This window comes from Periplaneta americana, chromosome 8, assembly GCF_040183065.1.
Source record: "Periplaneta americana isolate PAMFEO1 chromosome 8, P.americana_PAMFEO1_priV1, whole genome shotgun sequence".
Lineage (NCBI taxonomy): Eukaryota > Metazoa > Arthropoda > Insecta > Blattodea > Blattidae > Periplaneta > Periplaneta americana.
This window is the reverse complement of record NC_091124.1, coordinates 83053752-83069220: the sequence shown is the minus strand read 5'-3', so window position 1 is coordinate 83069220 and position 15469 is coordinate 83053752. Positions and strand designations below refer to the sequence as shown.

The following is a 15469-nucleotide window of genomic DNA, read 5'->3' as shown; positions in this document are numbered from 1 at the left end:
CGTCAATTGTCAATGAATGTTTTAATGTCAACCATCTTCACGACAATTGCTAGCTTCCATCAGCTGGCAGCGTGGTAGTCCACATTGGCAACATGGCACTGTAGTTCCAAGCTCGGCTGCTTAGCTGTCATGTCCCATCTTTCAAAAAAATAAGTGTAGATGTACATATCAGTCAGAACCTCAATCAGAGATATGTTTAGATAGATATAGGCTAATAAAGACAGTATTTTTGTGTTGCAATTTTCGTGACAGAATACTATAAATCGAAGATTCATAGGATCACAGTGTTGCCTGTTTTGGAAGATACATAATGTAATTTATCTTAGCACATATTAGAATTAATTGTAAATATAATGGGTGTCCACCAGTCAAGTTGATTCGGCGGTGCTTTTCCATTAGCAAAGTGCTGCATTGCTCAGATGTTATTGTCTTGATAACTCTACTGATATGCTTACTTTAATTACTCATTAGGAATAATCATACCAGACTCTCTGCTGTTAAACATTCGTTAATCCTCTTGTAAAGATTGCAAGAAACTGTGATGAAGTTAATTTTCTGTATTGCAAAAATTTCTTGACGAATATTTTCCTTTAGTTTTCTTGTTGCTTTCCATGCACTTGATTGAGAAACATTTGCTTGCTGAGCTAATGATTACAAAGATCTTCAAGGAGAATTTTCTAAAATGCTACCCTATGTTATAAAGATTTTCCTCTGTTTAAACAGGATTGGACCAGTTTTTTTTTTTTTTTTTTTTTTTTTTTTTTTTTTTTTTTTTGCCTATAAGAATACCATGTGTTCGCACATTTTTCACTAACTTAAATTTGTTTGTTACAATAGAACATATTTCTTTGAATAATTACAACGAAATTTTATCTTGTTGAAATCGTTAGAATATCTTTTCATGTAACTGTTGCAAATGAATATTCTTTATTCTGAATTATATTGCATTCTCACCATATTATACAGTGTTACACAGAGCAGTAAACGTGTCAAAGTAGCACTACACTCAACTAAATTCCATGAAAATCTGGTTATCAACTAACCTGCTTGTGGTGGCCAACCTTATTTATGCCAGGAATATATTTTAACCAGTTTTGGCTATTTACAATCATTCTAAGTGGCGGACATGCGATATTTGTCAGTTCATTCAGTTTTTAAATAAACTTAGCACATGAGTAAATTATTACAAATTTTTTAGGTTAGATCCCCTTGTCGTTAGTTGTGGATTTAAAAAGTACTGAAACACTTAAGAAATTGGACCTAAGGATTTAAACCTGGAAAGCAGGTGCTCTAGCTGTTTGGCTACCAATGCACCTTGTGAATTGTAAGTGAGATCAAGTGTATACTTTTTAAAATAAATGTTAAAAGCAGCAAGTGTCGTTTAAATGAAAATTATTTCCTCCTTTTCAAATTAAAAGATAAAATTAACAAAGATTTAATATTTACTTTATGAAATATACGATTTTTACCATTTGTGAAATGTCTTTTAAAATTCACTTACTTTAAATGGATAGTCCTAAGTGACTGAATAGACTAAATACTTCAAATTGATTTTGAACAATATTTTTCAAATAAAAGTGCCCTGAAGTGTGGGGAATTGCAGTCTTTCTCAAATCTACACAATCTGGTAGACATATGGATTTGTTTCAGAAAGTATATTATAATTTTATGATTCTATGTAGACTACTTTAGAAAGATTGGCTATATGGAACCAGTAGACTATCTAAAACCAACATCTAGCAAGTAATTAGAGTAGTATTGTACATTACACCCCATTTGTTCTGCAAGAGCCAAATGAAGTTCATCATATGAGAAAAAATGTGCAACATATTTTCACTGTATGTTAATTCCTATCTTCTATACTATTGTCTAGGTTCCATATATATTTCAGCTAGAATGTATTATAAGATAATCATTGAATATAAATTGTTATATTTGCATTTTGTTAGAATGTAAGGTGTTGCATAGTTCCATTAGATCATATCATGTTTTGTTCATTATTCCTATTAAAAATACTTTGTATTAGACTTAATAGATGATGAGACAGTGCACAACGTTGTTAAAAATTTAGTACCATTAGTGGTAGAATTAGCAGACATAAGTCATTGTTAGACAGCACATTTTTGGTAAAAAAAAACTGTTCCTTTTCATGAATTTGTATTTGTCTAGGACATTGTACAGTAAAACTTTTATTAAGTGGCCAATTATATTTCTGTAGAAAATCAGGCCATTTAATAAAGTGGAGAGCGTTGAATAGAGGATTTATGTTTTTAATATATTACAGCCATCACAAGTAAAATTTTCAACATGACATACTTTTTCACTCATAAAGTGAAACAGGATATTGCGCTGTGTATAACATTAATCCATTCACTCATTAATGATGGAAAAATTTGTGACGCTAGTATTTACAGATATTTCTAAGTTCTTTTCTTGTAGTATTTATGTACCTACTTGGATTTGTTCTTTTGATGTTCAATTTTAAACCATACAATAACAGTTTTTAGACAGCCATTCCTAAAGTACTTTTAACATTTGTGCAAGAGTATTTAGAACACTGACTTTCAAATGTTGTTTCCCACCAGATGTCATATGGCAGTAATCACAACCGATCAATAAAACAATTGTAACAGTGCCAATGTCTGTTTTTTGGTTAAGAAATGTAGGTAATCAAATTGCTTCAACAATTTATTTTATTGATAATTATAGGAAACAGTTAAGAATTAAATGTAATAAAAGTAGCAGGCACCCAGATTTGAATCAGGTATATCTACATGAGTAGTTGAATGCTCCATCACTGAGCTGTAGCACTGCCTGCTTTAATGTGATAAAGTTTCGCTATTATAATGAGGGAAATACAGCAGTGGAGAAGTTGGGGGAATTGTCTCTGGACGAATGGATGTCTGAAAAATAGTATAGAACACAGTGTTAAAAAGAATTTTATTTTGTTTGTAGGGTTGTTTCACTCGATGCATACTTGTTTTGCAAACATTCCTACTCACAAAATAAAATATACCATTTTTAACACATATATCGTAAATAACTATTTTCTGTAATTTTCTCTTTATTATTCGATGTTTATCCCTTTGTCACTCCCTAACAATTTATTCTAAAGAATTAAGTTTTTACACAGGCAAATATTTCTGCAAGTTTTTGTTTTGACAGCCTATTTTCTTTCTAAATGTGAATGAAAGCAATGATTATTTAGAATGGTGGTTTGGACTTTTTCCATTTCTTGTGATGAATAAGATTTTACAATGATTCATATTCAAATGAACGGTGAGTAGGGTGGGGAGGACACTTTACTTGTTGGGGTTGTTACCAAGCAGCTAAATTCACTTGACTTAACATTTTTTGTTGACATTTTTGTATTAAAGCCCATTTACATACTCAATACCATGCACTTACATGATGTTTTACATGTTACGTTTACAAAGTATTAACTAGAGACGGAGATAACTGGAAAGCTAGTTGTAAAATATACATAGTACGTACTTATCTGTTCTCTTCTGCCGTCAGGCGAAAATTTGCATAAATTCCTCCAATTTCCTTTTTGATAAATTGTAACAGTTGATCGAAAGATTCCACACTCATTCCTGTATAGTTGAAAAACTTATCGTGTTTGCGTAAATCATAGCACCTTTTGTGGAAAGTTTCAAGAACATTGGATATATCCAATATCGTCGATTTTGTTTCTTGCAATGAAGAACATGATGGAAGAGTAGGGTTGCTATCGCTTCAACCTCCATTTCGCTACTGGTAAGAATAAATAACACAAGTTTTACGTAACTTGGAGTATCGAATTGAGGCATGCATTCAAGCAGATGTCCTCAGATTGAACTTGTGATTGTTCCAGTGTAGCCTGACTTTTGTCTCATCTTTGTAACAGTGAATAGAATATTAATAAATATAAGTGAAGATTTAAAAAAACAGTGCTGCTATCTAGCAGTGAAAAAAAGAAAGAAATCTAGTAACCAGAGACTGGACAGGGGGTTATACTGTTGTGGAAACTTTTTCATCACCAGCAATAGACGAAGACCTAACTACTCTTCTTGATGTCTCTCTTCTTTTGCTTGATTCTCCAAACTAGGAATATTTCTCTTCATATTACTGAATGCTATGATTGCAACTTTACATAAACGATCTCAACATTAGACTTACTGTATGAAAAATGTTTTATAATGGAAAGATTAATATGGAACAATGACTATAGATGGACGTAAACCCCGGAAACAATGAAGTATGATAAAGGGAAATACTAGAAGTGTCTGTATAAAAGCAATAGTGAGCCAATTTCTTTTACAATTTTTTCTTGTTATATTAGTACATTCAGCGACAATAGAAGTAGCAGTCTTTTTTTACGAAGTAACATTATTAATGATCTAACAGAGAAAGTTCTTCAGTGGAAGACTGAAAACTCTCTGTACAGTAACTGAAATTTTGGCGAGAACTTCGAGCCAAAGTGAACCCAAAATTATAGTCCTTCCATGTCCAAAGCTATAAAATCTGATATTATTTACTTTGAGGAAAAGTAGGTATAGAGCAGTGTTTCTCAAACTTTCTAGAAGTGGGGACCACTTTTTTAAGTCAGAACAGTTCTGCGGACACCTTACACTTGTTCCCTTCGAAAGAAAATTTATCATTTTTATAGCATATATTAATACCAGTATACTTGTATTTTAAAACAGAATTAATTAAAATTAATTTAATTCAATTATTTTATATTACTAACTAATTAAGTTAATGTTATTAGAAGAAAATTCATTTTTGTTTTTTTAATAATTAAAGGCTATTAGAATTTGGATAATCTTTAACTTATTAACTAAACAAAATAAATAAATGTTGGTACTGACATTAATGAGATGGATGAGTCTACCGATTCTTGTACAATTGTTGTATATTTGGATGTATGCTGGTAAGCTTAAGTCGGAGATCATCACATACATCGAGTTGATCTCGGTATTTTGTTTTTATTAGAGTTAGTGATGAAAACTCTTTCCTCACACAGATACATAGAAGCAAACTGAATTGTAATCTATAAAGCACCATTGTACAGTTTACTATATTCTCTTTTCACTTGTGACGAGGTCCACAAATTAACCATACCTTCCGCTTGGAATTTCATTTTAAATCCAGTGTCATTCGAGAGTGCAATTAACTGTTCTCTTTCACTCAATGAAAGTTTGTTAGTTTCAATATCGCAATGAAAGGGATCACGAACCCATGAAAACTTATCATTTTTACTTGGAAAATAAGTTTCAAATTGTGACCTCAGAGTTTCAAAATGCGAACATAGTGTGTCACTGCATAATTCTTTTCCAATAATGATATAATTTTCAACCAAAAAACTCTCTAGGGCTGGAAACGATGGAAAAGTCCTCTGTTTTACGCAACTGACCCACAAACCAAATTTTCTCTCAAACCCCTATATTTTCTCATGCGCATTGAGAACAGTCAATGAATTATCTTGTAGAAATGTCAGTAGGTACTGGGAGAAAAAGTGAAAGGCAATTGACATATGTCATTTTCAAACTCAGAGATTTTCAACTATAGTGTGATACGCAATTCGTTTGAATTTTATTTTTTCTTCTGTCCTTTTTGAAGGACCACAAGGGCAGACCTCGAGGACCATAGTTTGAGAAACGCTGGTATATAGCATTGAACATGTAACTTAACTGAAGTGAATATGAATAACAGTCTGTGTGTTGTTTTTATTGAATTGAAGTTCAAAATATGTGAATTAATGCTGTTTTTTTTTTTTTCTTTTTGTAATTTTCAGTATTTTTCGACACATTTTAAATATATATCTATAATTTTATTGATCCAAAGTGATGCAAAGTAAATGCCTATTTTTAGGAACTTAAATTTTTAGGACCTAACAGTCCAGTCTACTGTCTAGTAACTATGAGTTGTGGTAGTCTGTTAACATTTTTAATTTTGCAGTAGAAAAGTTGCACATATTTAAAATTGTGTTTTCAGTGCTATATATATTTAGCTTGCACCATATGACTGTACTACCAAATTGTAAACTAGAAGAGAATTTCTTACTTCTTGATACATGTTTGTGGCCTAAGCCAGATACACAAAATCTGTGGTGTTGAGAGACACACGGTCATGAGATCACAGCATCCGTGATACTAATTAGTACTGTGTGAATTCTCACTTAGTTCCTACATACCATTGTCAGAGATATCTAGACTCAAATGTTCGGAAGAGTATGTGGACAGTTGAAGGGCCTGTGATTGTAATTTTATTAACACATTTAATTAATGTGTAGGATCTTCTACATGCTGCAGATTATGCAATATGGTACCCACAGCCCTACTTCTCTCACAGAGGAAGCCATACTATAGATTTTCTTGTCCAAAAAATCTATCACTGTTCACTGGGTTTGAACCTGTGAACCTAGGGTCGAAAACCTAGTGTGATAACTGTTAGACCATGGAGAGAAGAATTTCTATGATATATTAGTTGAGATTGAAAACCAATTGCTGATATCTTACAGCAACAAGTATGAATGGTACCTGAACGGTAGGCAACACTTCTATGTTCCAGTTTATCCTAGCTTTGTGTAAAAACATGGACATTCTCTATGTCCTTTGAACTGAAATAGTTGAACGCCATGGTCACCTCATGTAACATCACGGTTTTCCTTATAGAATTTCTTGTATACGAGACCCCAATGAACGTCGAGAAAACTTTGTTGCACACCCAAAAAAAATAAACAAGTACAATTAAAATAACATTGGTATGTCTGAGAGTACTTTCAAGATAAGTTTCTATTGAAAAAAGTTATATTTTTATGCTTTCCCCCCCCCCCCCCCTGAAATTGGTTATTTAATTTATTTGTAAAAATATTAGCCTTTGAATTCCTATGGTAGTATAGTATGTCTTCAAGATAGGAAAGTTGTACATACTGATAAATTTAATACTTGGACCTGTGATTGTGGCCAGTTTGTCATTTTCTCCCAAAGTAGAAAATGAGTTTTATAAAGTTATAATTTTGTAATATTTCCCACGTAGACCTTTTGCTGACACTGAAATATGCCAATTCCATTTATAGTGTCAAAAATTTTCATATTTTAATGCAAAAAATTTATAGGAACCAAATGGAGAGATATTGCCAAGCATTGGCTTATTTCATACAAAATATCTTTTATAACAACTTCTTAAACAGGTTTAATTTTGGCACATACATTTAGGGACATGCTGTGAATGTTCAATGACAGTGACAGATACATAAGATGAATTTTTAAATTCATTTATTCTTAAATACAAGAATTTAACTTGAGAATCTGTTGTCCTGTGTTCTTTCATTATGTTAGTGTTATCACGCCATTTTAATTATGTTACAAAATAATAATTAAATGCTGAAAGTGAAGTGATCATTGGGAAATTAAATTATAGTATGAATAGTATATTATCCTTCACCTGCATTGTCGTATAACAGAAAAAAATTGAGATATTGGCCCTTTCATTTGGCAATCTCTGTATGCATACTTGTAGTGTTAGGCAATGATAAAATTTCTATTAAGACTTCTTCCATTACTGATGATGGATAAGGAATTCACAGCTTTTGAAGATGGGCTCGATCTTCGTCTTCATATGAAGTGAGAAGAATATCCTACTCGGAGTAGTTAGAAACAACTATTCTGTTTGACTAACCATGTAGTGTTAACAGGGTTAGTTAAGTAGAATAGCTATATCTAACTATAAAATTCCGAATAGGATTTCGGTACCTTGCTCAGAGAAGAATCTTCGAAACTTTATTCATTACCAGCAGAGATAAAGTCCAATCTATACCTCTTCTTAATAACGCACCATTGCTTGCTCCTTCTTTTATATCAAGTTTTTATTCTTAAAATGTCAGTATTAAAATGTAATTTAAAAAATCACGAATAAAAATATATGTGAAATACTGAAGAAAACAATACCAATTTTTTCTAGTCAGTGGTGAGGAAATTTTATCCTTATAACTGTTTGATTAATGAATTTGGCTATGACCAGGCACCAGCTGCAGTAATATCGTATTTTCTTTTTCTCAGTTTTTACAAACTTAAATGTACAATTCGAGTCTTTCTTCATGCTATTTTTATAGAGATTTTTCCAAATTCGAACAACTTGATTGCAAGAGATTTCAGTATAAGCTACTTTCAGCATACCTGTCTATATTTCATTTACATTTTATTTATTTTTTGGTGTTTTGATATTTAAATTTTAATGCCTACTTGTTTATTTTATAATTTGCAGTTAAATGTTAACTGAACGTGTTTGAAGTATGAAACAAGAATAATAAATATGTATTGCAGCATATACGTAATTGGACCATATTATAAGAAGTTGTTTTTGTATAGTTGCTTCATAAATCTCTTTTGCCCAGCACATATTTTCTTGATGTTGTGATTTGTTATAGATATATAGTTTTATCAGTTTACAAATATAAATTGAAGATTAGAACATATTATGAATTATGAAATAGAAGAAATTGTAGGACATACATTCTAAAATTGTTATAAAATATGAAAACTAAATTCATGTCCATTTTAATTTCTGCTTACGTTCGTAAATTGACAAATAAAAAGTTTCTGAAAATGGCTTACTTTTATTGACTCTAGAATATTGTTCTGAGTTTTTAATTTTTTTTTTATTTCAAATATCTATCTGCCTATTATTTTTCTATATGTGCATGATGAGATTGATGTGATGATATGAAGAAAGCAGTGAAAGGTAGAATTTTAAGTTCTCAGCTTAATTAAAATTATACGAGCTTATTCCTGTAATGTGACATTCCAAATTGTATTAGTGTGATGTGTTTATATTATATGAAAGTTTCATTCTCTTTCTGTATAGTTTTCTGGATTTATGTGTAACGAATATGATTAAAAAGCCTTGATTGAGTTGGATCTTTGGTTATGAGGACACAAGTTTAGTAATCTTACTTTCAAAGCTGAAAGATAATTGAACAGCTTTGACTTTATAGTTTGATCAAATGTTACAATTTATTTTCAGTACTCCACACTTCGGCTAGTTTAGCTCTCAATGAAAGTTGGGATCCAGATGTAAGGTAAATATCAAACTTTAGTAACAAATAAGTGTAGCATTATTAGCTACATTTAATTAATGATGGTGCATTCATTTTTACCCCATCCTCATAAATGATGTTAACTGAAATTATTTCTCTTCTTAGTAATGTTCAATAATGGAGTTATTATGAGTTAAACTTCAAGAGCATAAGACCTGGGAGGCTAGAGTGTGAAATGATATATGACCCTGCTTCTCATCAATAATATATAAGTTGGAGTACTTCAGTGTTAATTGCAATAGTGTCATATTTCAGAACCTGCAGGTTTGAAAGAGTCTTTGCAAGGGTGTGTTTTAAATGCTAATTACTGCATTTTCAGCACATTACCTACTGACCACCTCTAATTGAACTACCATAAAGATCTTACCTGGGAAAAAGGAAAAAATATAATGGTAATATTTGTACCGTATTTTGAGTGTGAATTATTTCCCAGGCATGGTCTTATTTGTGTATGTATTCAAATATTCAATAAATTGCTAATGGGGGTGTTACTTTATGTATGGTACAGTACTTAATAATTTTATGTAGACTGCAGTTGCAGACAAAATTTTATAATTCACAAGAAGTTAATTTTTACATAGCTTTTGCCACATAAATAGGGTCACGAGTCATTTTATAACCAATATATCTTAGATTTGTCTGTGACTGTACTGATTTCTAGTATTAGATGTGTAATTTTTGTTGCTGTAGGTAGACAGTCTATTTAAGCAGGGTGCCAACCATATAGTTTGCAGTATTTAACTCTCCCTCAGTAACTGCATACATAGAGTATATTTTCTATTGCATAGCATGAAGTGACTTAATTGAGGGGTTCTCACATATTGGGCCCCATTCTAGTTATTCACAAAATACATTTAAACTTCATAACTATCTTCGTTATGATAATTGTATAATAAAAATTATATATTGTATTATAAGTCTTAGCAGTTTTTATATATTAATATTAGAAAATTAGAGTTTTCAGTTTATAATTTTCTCTGTTTGGGCTCATAATGTGTATTTCAGCGACTAGATATCTCATGTAAACTAAATATTAAATATGTTCGTTGTTAGTTGTTGCTATGTTTATAGGAACTACATACATTTGCTATGTGAAATTTTCTGATATCAGCAAACTGAAGACGTCAGCTACTTTATTTAGTTCTGAATGAAGAGTAGTACTTTCATTAATAAATTAAAGGGTCTGTACAATGTTCCGTGACAGTACTTTGTAAACAAATATCTTGGAATCGTCTCCAGTGATCATAATTGAGTATTACCTTAAACAAGAGCTGAGATCTAGTGGTAGTTGTAGTGTAGTAGTACCTTTTTCCATATTCATTCAGTACATTTAGTTCAGTATAGACAGTAAATGTAAATCATTTTCTTGTTGTGTTTCCTTTAATGTATGAAAATTCAGTGTGCCCATAATTTGAGAACCCTGACGTAAATTAACTGTTGGCGTCAAGCTTTTAACAGTAGGGTAGGAGTCGTACGACTGAACAAGTGCAGTGTGTTGTATCTGATTAGTAACTTGTACACTTTATTAGATTTAGGTGGCAGTAGTTTTGAAAAGAGTATGAACAAATAATTATACATAGTTGTGAGAACATGATGCGAATAGCTTTTACCTTCAGATAATACCAGTTTTCATTGACCACTATAGTGATAACTGCATGGTCAGATCTGTGCATGTACTAAGTTAGTATACTAAAATCATTTATGAGTTATTGATGATATGTTTAAATAGCTATTTTACAGAAACAGTGGTTTTTAATGTTTATAATGCACCAGTAATTTGATGATTATTATGATGTAACTGTTGTATTTATAGAGCAGAAAAATAGTTAAAGTGATGATTATTACATAAAAGCTTAAACCTTACTTTAATATAAAATAAATTAAAAGCCACTATTCTGAATTGCACAAAAAATTTTATACCTTTGCGTGTATTACCTTGACAAATATGGGATTCATGATTTCAGTCTTAATGTAGTCCAGTTTCTTTCCTTCTTCATTTCTCCTTCATTATAACTTTGTACAAAATTTTTCTTCCATTTTTGACTCTATTTTCAAATGATATCTAGAAAATATAGAAATAACTATGATGTCTTAAATTACTGTACTTTTACTTATTCTTAAAATAAATTCTTTTATGCATAGAATACATTCATGTTTTTGCAAAAGTTGTTTTTGTGGAATCAAATACTTGATGAGACAGGTGGTTTCCTTTATCACTTTATGCTCAAATTCATGTAGTCATTTTATTTCTTGAAGCGTGTACATATTTTGCGAATTAAAAAGAAATTTAATCATTAATCTAGACAAGAAATTTTAAATATTTGTGTACCTATTAATAGATTTTACTTTTCAGTGAGATACATGTACAGTTATAGTTGTAATTACCGAAATGCTTTTAATAATATATGGGTTTTAGTTATTTCGTACTAGTACCTGTTAATGTTTGAATAATGATTCTTTCGTTTTTCTAGGGATGACATGGAAATGATGTTAAATAAAATAGTGCCTGAGGTAAGTGTATAAGTGCGTATATATTGGACATGGAAATTCTGCACTTAACTGTATTTGTGTTACATATCTCATTAGTTTAATTTATACTGCCAATAGAATTTGTATAGCTATTTTTTCATTTTTAGTGCAACTGTGTATTTTACATACACTTGCATGGAGGATGATCTTTCATTTGCTGAAAGTTGGTATATGCTATTGGTAAATACGTAACTTCATGCAGTCACAGACAAGCAGTTTTTTATGAAACATATTTTATGGCATAGAAAATTAAAAAATAACACGTATTGTGGAGTGTGGTAGAAAATCTATACAACAGTATAGGATGAGAAACACTCCATTGGAAATCCTTGTAATGATTTGACGTATGAGCATTTAGGTTTTCACGAAAATTGGGTTGTGAAGAAGAATTTGAGTTTCTGACGTGTGTGTTGAAATTTAATATATGTCGTCTTAGAATAACTTGCAGGCTCCTCTATTGGAATTGTATCACTTAGATGTGTCGCCCACTCTATTTCATCTGTTATTCTTGGACTGAACAACTGGACCATGATGATGGAACATGTAAGTTGTTCCAATAAGTTGAAAATATTAAATTCTAGCACACAGTTGAAAAACACAAATTCTCCTTCACAATAACAATATCGTCTGGCACGGTTCTTATTTTAATGCATAAATATCTTTTGTATGCAGAAAAGGTGTCTTAGATTTATGCTTAAAAAGTGTCTGTTATATCTCTTGATATAGTCACAATTTCACATGCCACCTTCAGAATACTTGTATGTTTCATCTTAACTTTCCTCTTTATGGTAAGTGGTCTTAAAGGCAGATGACGATTTAAAAGTTCAATTATAGAGTGGTAAGTCATCATATTTACATTTTCTGTGGCAGAATAATCATATAAAAATAAAACCTCATTGTAAATTTTCTTTTCGTAACAGTGAATACTTTGATTCCTTATCACTGACCTCAAAACATCCCTCTCTAGAAATAATGACGCTGAAACTGTAGATCACTGAACTTTAGCATTTGCTCTAATATACCATGGGAAGTGGATGTACATTACACCATTTGGTGGTGGTAATGATGATTAGTGTAGTAATTGGTGAAATACTGTCAAATGTAAATATGCTACTAAAACCTGCACCAAACAATGTCTTTGTCCACTACAAATATCACTCGGACTCAAGAGGGATTTGAATCTGAGATCGTGATATGGCTAACAGTGCACCTGTAATGTAAATATAACTTTCACAAATATTTTATGCAATGGACATTTATTAATAGCTATTTAATGGGCATCTAATCTATTAATAGCTGTTTGGGTTACATACACTGTGTATCAAAAAGGACTTTACAACTTTATAAGCTTATAGAAATTTATCCATATATCTTACAGAAATGGTTAAGGTGTCATTTTAACGCAAAACACATTGTTACTACCAAATAGTTATTTTGGTTCTATGTGACTTCCATTTGTGATATGGCAGACATCCAACCTAAAATCAATCTCTTGCCACACACAAGCCAGTAGATCAGGAGTCACTTCTGCAACTGTGGCAGTAATTCGAGTTTTCAACTCAGCAAGATCAGCAGATAAAGGAGGAACGTACACAAAATCTTTGACGAACCCCCTCACAGGAAAAAATCGAAGGGGGGGTCAGAACTGGTGAGCCAGGTGGCCATGCAGTTAACCCTGCATGACCAATCCAACAACCTCGAAAAATGCCGGTCAAGTAGTCCATGAACCTCGAAGGAGTAGTAGTGAGGTGGTGCCCCATCTTGCTGGATGTGAATGTGTTCATCTTAATCATCTTCGTCAATCTGTGGAATGAGGAACATTTCGAGCATATCTTGATACACCTCTATCACTTTCATTTTCATTTCATTCAGTGTTCAGGCAGGTCTTTCACTATAAACTCAGCTTTCTCCAATCTTTCCTGTTTTCTGCTTTCCTCTGAGTCTCTGTATATGATCCATCATATATCTTAATGTCGTGTATCATCTGATATCTTCTTCTGCCTCGAACTCTTCTCCCATTCACCATTTCTTCCAGTGCATCCTTCAGTAGGCAGTTTCTTCTCAGCCAGTGACCCAACCAATTCCTTTTTCCCTCTATCACTTATTACTATGTTACTGCAGAACCGTCATGTGTGATATACCAATCTTATGAGAGGCATGTCTCGTTGATTTTCTGGGGCTACAGTTAAAGCTCTCCTTGACTTCTTCAGCAACAGCATCAGAAGTTCGCGGGAAACCTGAAGATTTGTCATGTTGCACAGAACAACGAATCTCAACAAAGGTCTTGTGCCAAGAGTAAATTGTAGGCCTACATGGAAAAACTTTACAATACTGACTATGAAAATTACGTTGCACTATAGTCACGAACTCTGTTTCATGAAACCAAAACACACAGCGAGCACATTCCGCACTAGTGAAAGTAGCCATTTTGTGCAGTTACTGATGTAGCACTCTTGGTGTCTGAATTTGGTACTGCAGCACTACATGAGTCAAAACTTGATGTGTTTTGCTTTAAAGTGGCACCTTAACCATTTCTTTAAATATGTGGATAAATTTCTATAAGCTTATAAAGTTGTGAAGTCCCTTTTGATACACAGTGTATAGGTGTAGTATTCTTGATAGTTTAGGTCTCTTATTCTTAGATCTGTAACACACTACAGCGAGAAGTATGTCATGTGTTTGCCGAGGTATGGAAAATGCTTTCCTTTAGCAAGGAGTAACGCTCGAAATATGGCATAGCTGACATTGGCTGACTAGCGATTTTTTTAAAACATAGCTACCCCCACCACCTATATTTCCTGCTCTCACAGATAATCTGTAATAATTTTAGCCTATACAATTTATATTAGGTGAATAAAATTGAACGATTAATAGAAAGTCAGCTGTTCAAATTGATGTACTTCATTTTTATCAGCTCATATCAAACTGCCTTCCGTATGGCGCAATAAAATTCGTGTATGGCTCAATTATGTTGCAACATATTTCCTGCTACAGTGTGAAAACCAAAGCATTGCTAGCTGTCTCCACATATATTACATAGTTCATTGTTCTTGGTGTAGTGTGTTACAGGCATTATTATTAATCTGTGACTTACTTACAAATGGCTTTTAAGGAACCCGGAGGTTCATTGCCTTCCTCACATAAGCCTGCCATTGGTCCTTATCCTGAGCAAGATTAATCCAGTCTCTTCCATCATATCCCATGTCCCTCAAATTCATTTTAATATTATCCTCCCATCTACGTCTTGGCATCCCCAAAGGTATTTTTCCCTCCGGCCTCGCAACTAACACACTATATGCATTTCTCGATTCACCCATACATGCTACATGCCCTACCCATCTCAAACGTCTGGATTTAATATTCCTAATTATGTCAGGTGAAGAATACAATGCATGCAGTTCTCCATTGTGTAACTTTCTCCATTCTCCTGCAACTTCATCCTCTTAGCCCCAAATGTTTTCCTAAGCACCTTATTCTCGAACACCCTTAGCCTTTGTTCCTCTCTCTAAGTGAAAGTTCAAGTTTCACAGTCACACAGAACAACCAGTAATATAACTATTTTATAAATTCTAATTTTCAGGTTTTTTGAGAGCAGACTAGATGACAAAAGCTTCTCAACCGAATAATAAAGACATTTCCCATATTTATTCCATGTTTAATTTCCTCCCGAGTGCCATTTACTGTTGCTTCAAGATATTTGAATTTTTCCACCTTTTCAAAGGATAAATTTCCAATTTTTATATTTCCATTTTATACTATGTTCTGGTCACGAGACATAATCTTATACTTTGTCTTTTTGGGATTTACTTCCAAACCGTCTCTTTACTTGTTTCAAGTAAAATTCCTGTGTTTTCCCTA

At 32.4% G+C, this 15469-nt stretch overlaps 1 protein-coding gene across 1 annotated transcript in view; it reads left to right on the top strand.

The window, feature by feature from the left end:
- LOC138704820 (UPF0047 protein YjbQ) overlaps window positions 1–15469 on the top strand; it is a 73809-nt gene that overhangs the window by 17506 nt on the left and 40834 nt on the right. The window contains exons 2-3 of the mRNA XM_069833106.1: window positions 9010–9064; window positions 11554–11593. Of these exons, the coding sequence (XP_069689207.1) occupies window positions 9010–9064; window positions 11554–11593 (95 nt within the window). The remainder of the gene's footprint in view (window positions 1–9009; window positions 9065–11553; window positions 11594–15469) is intronic.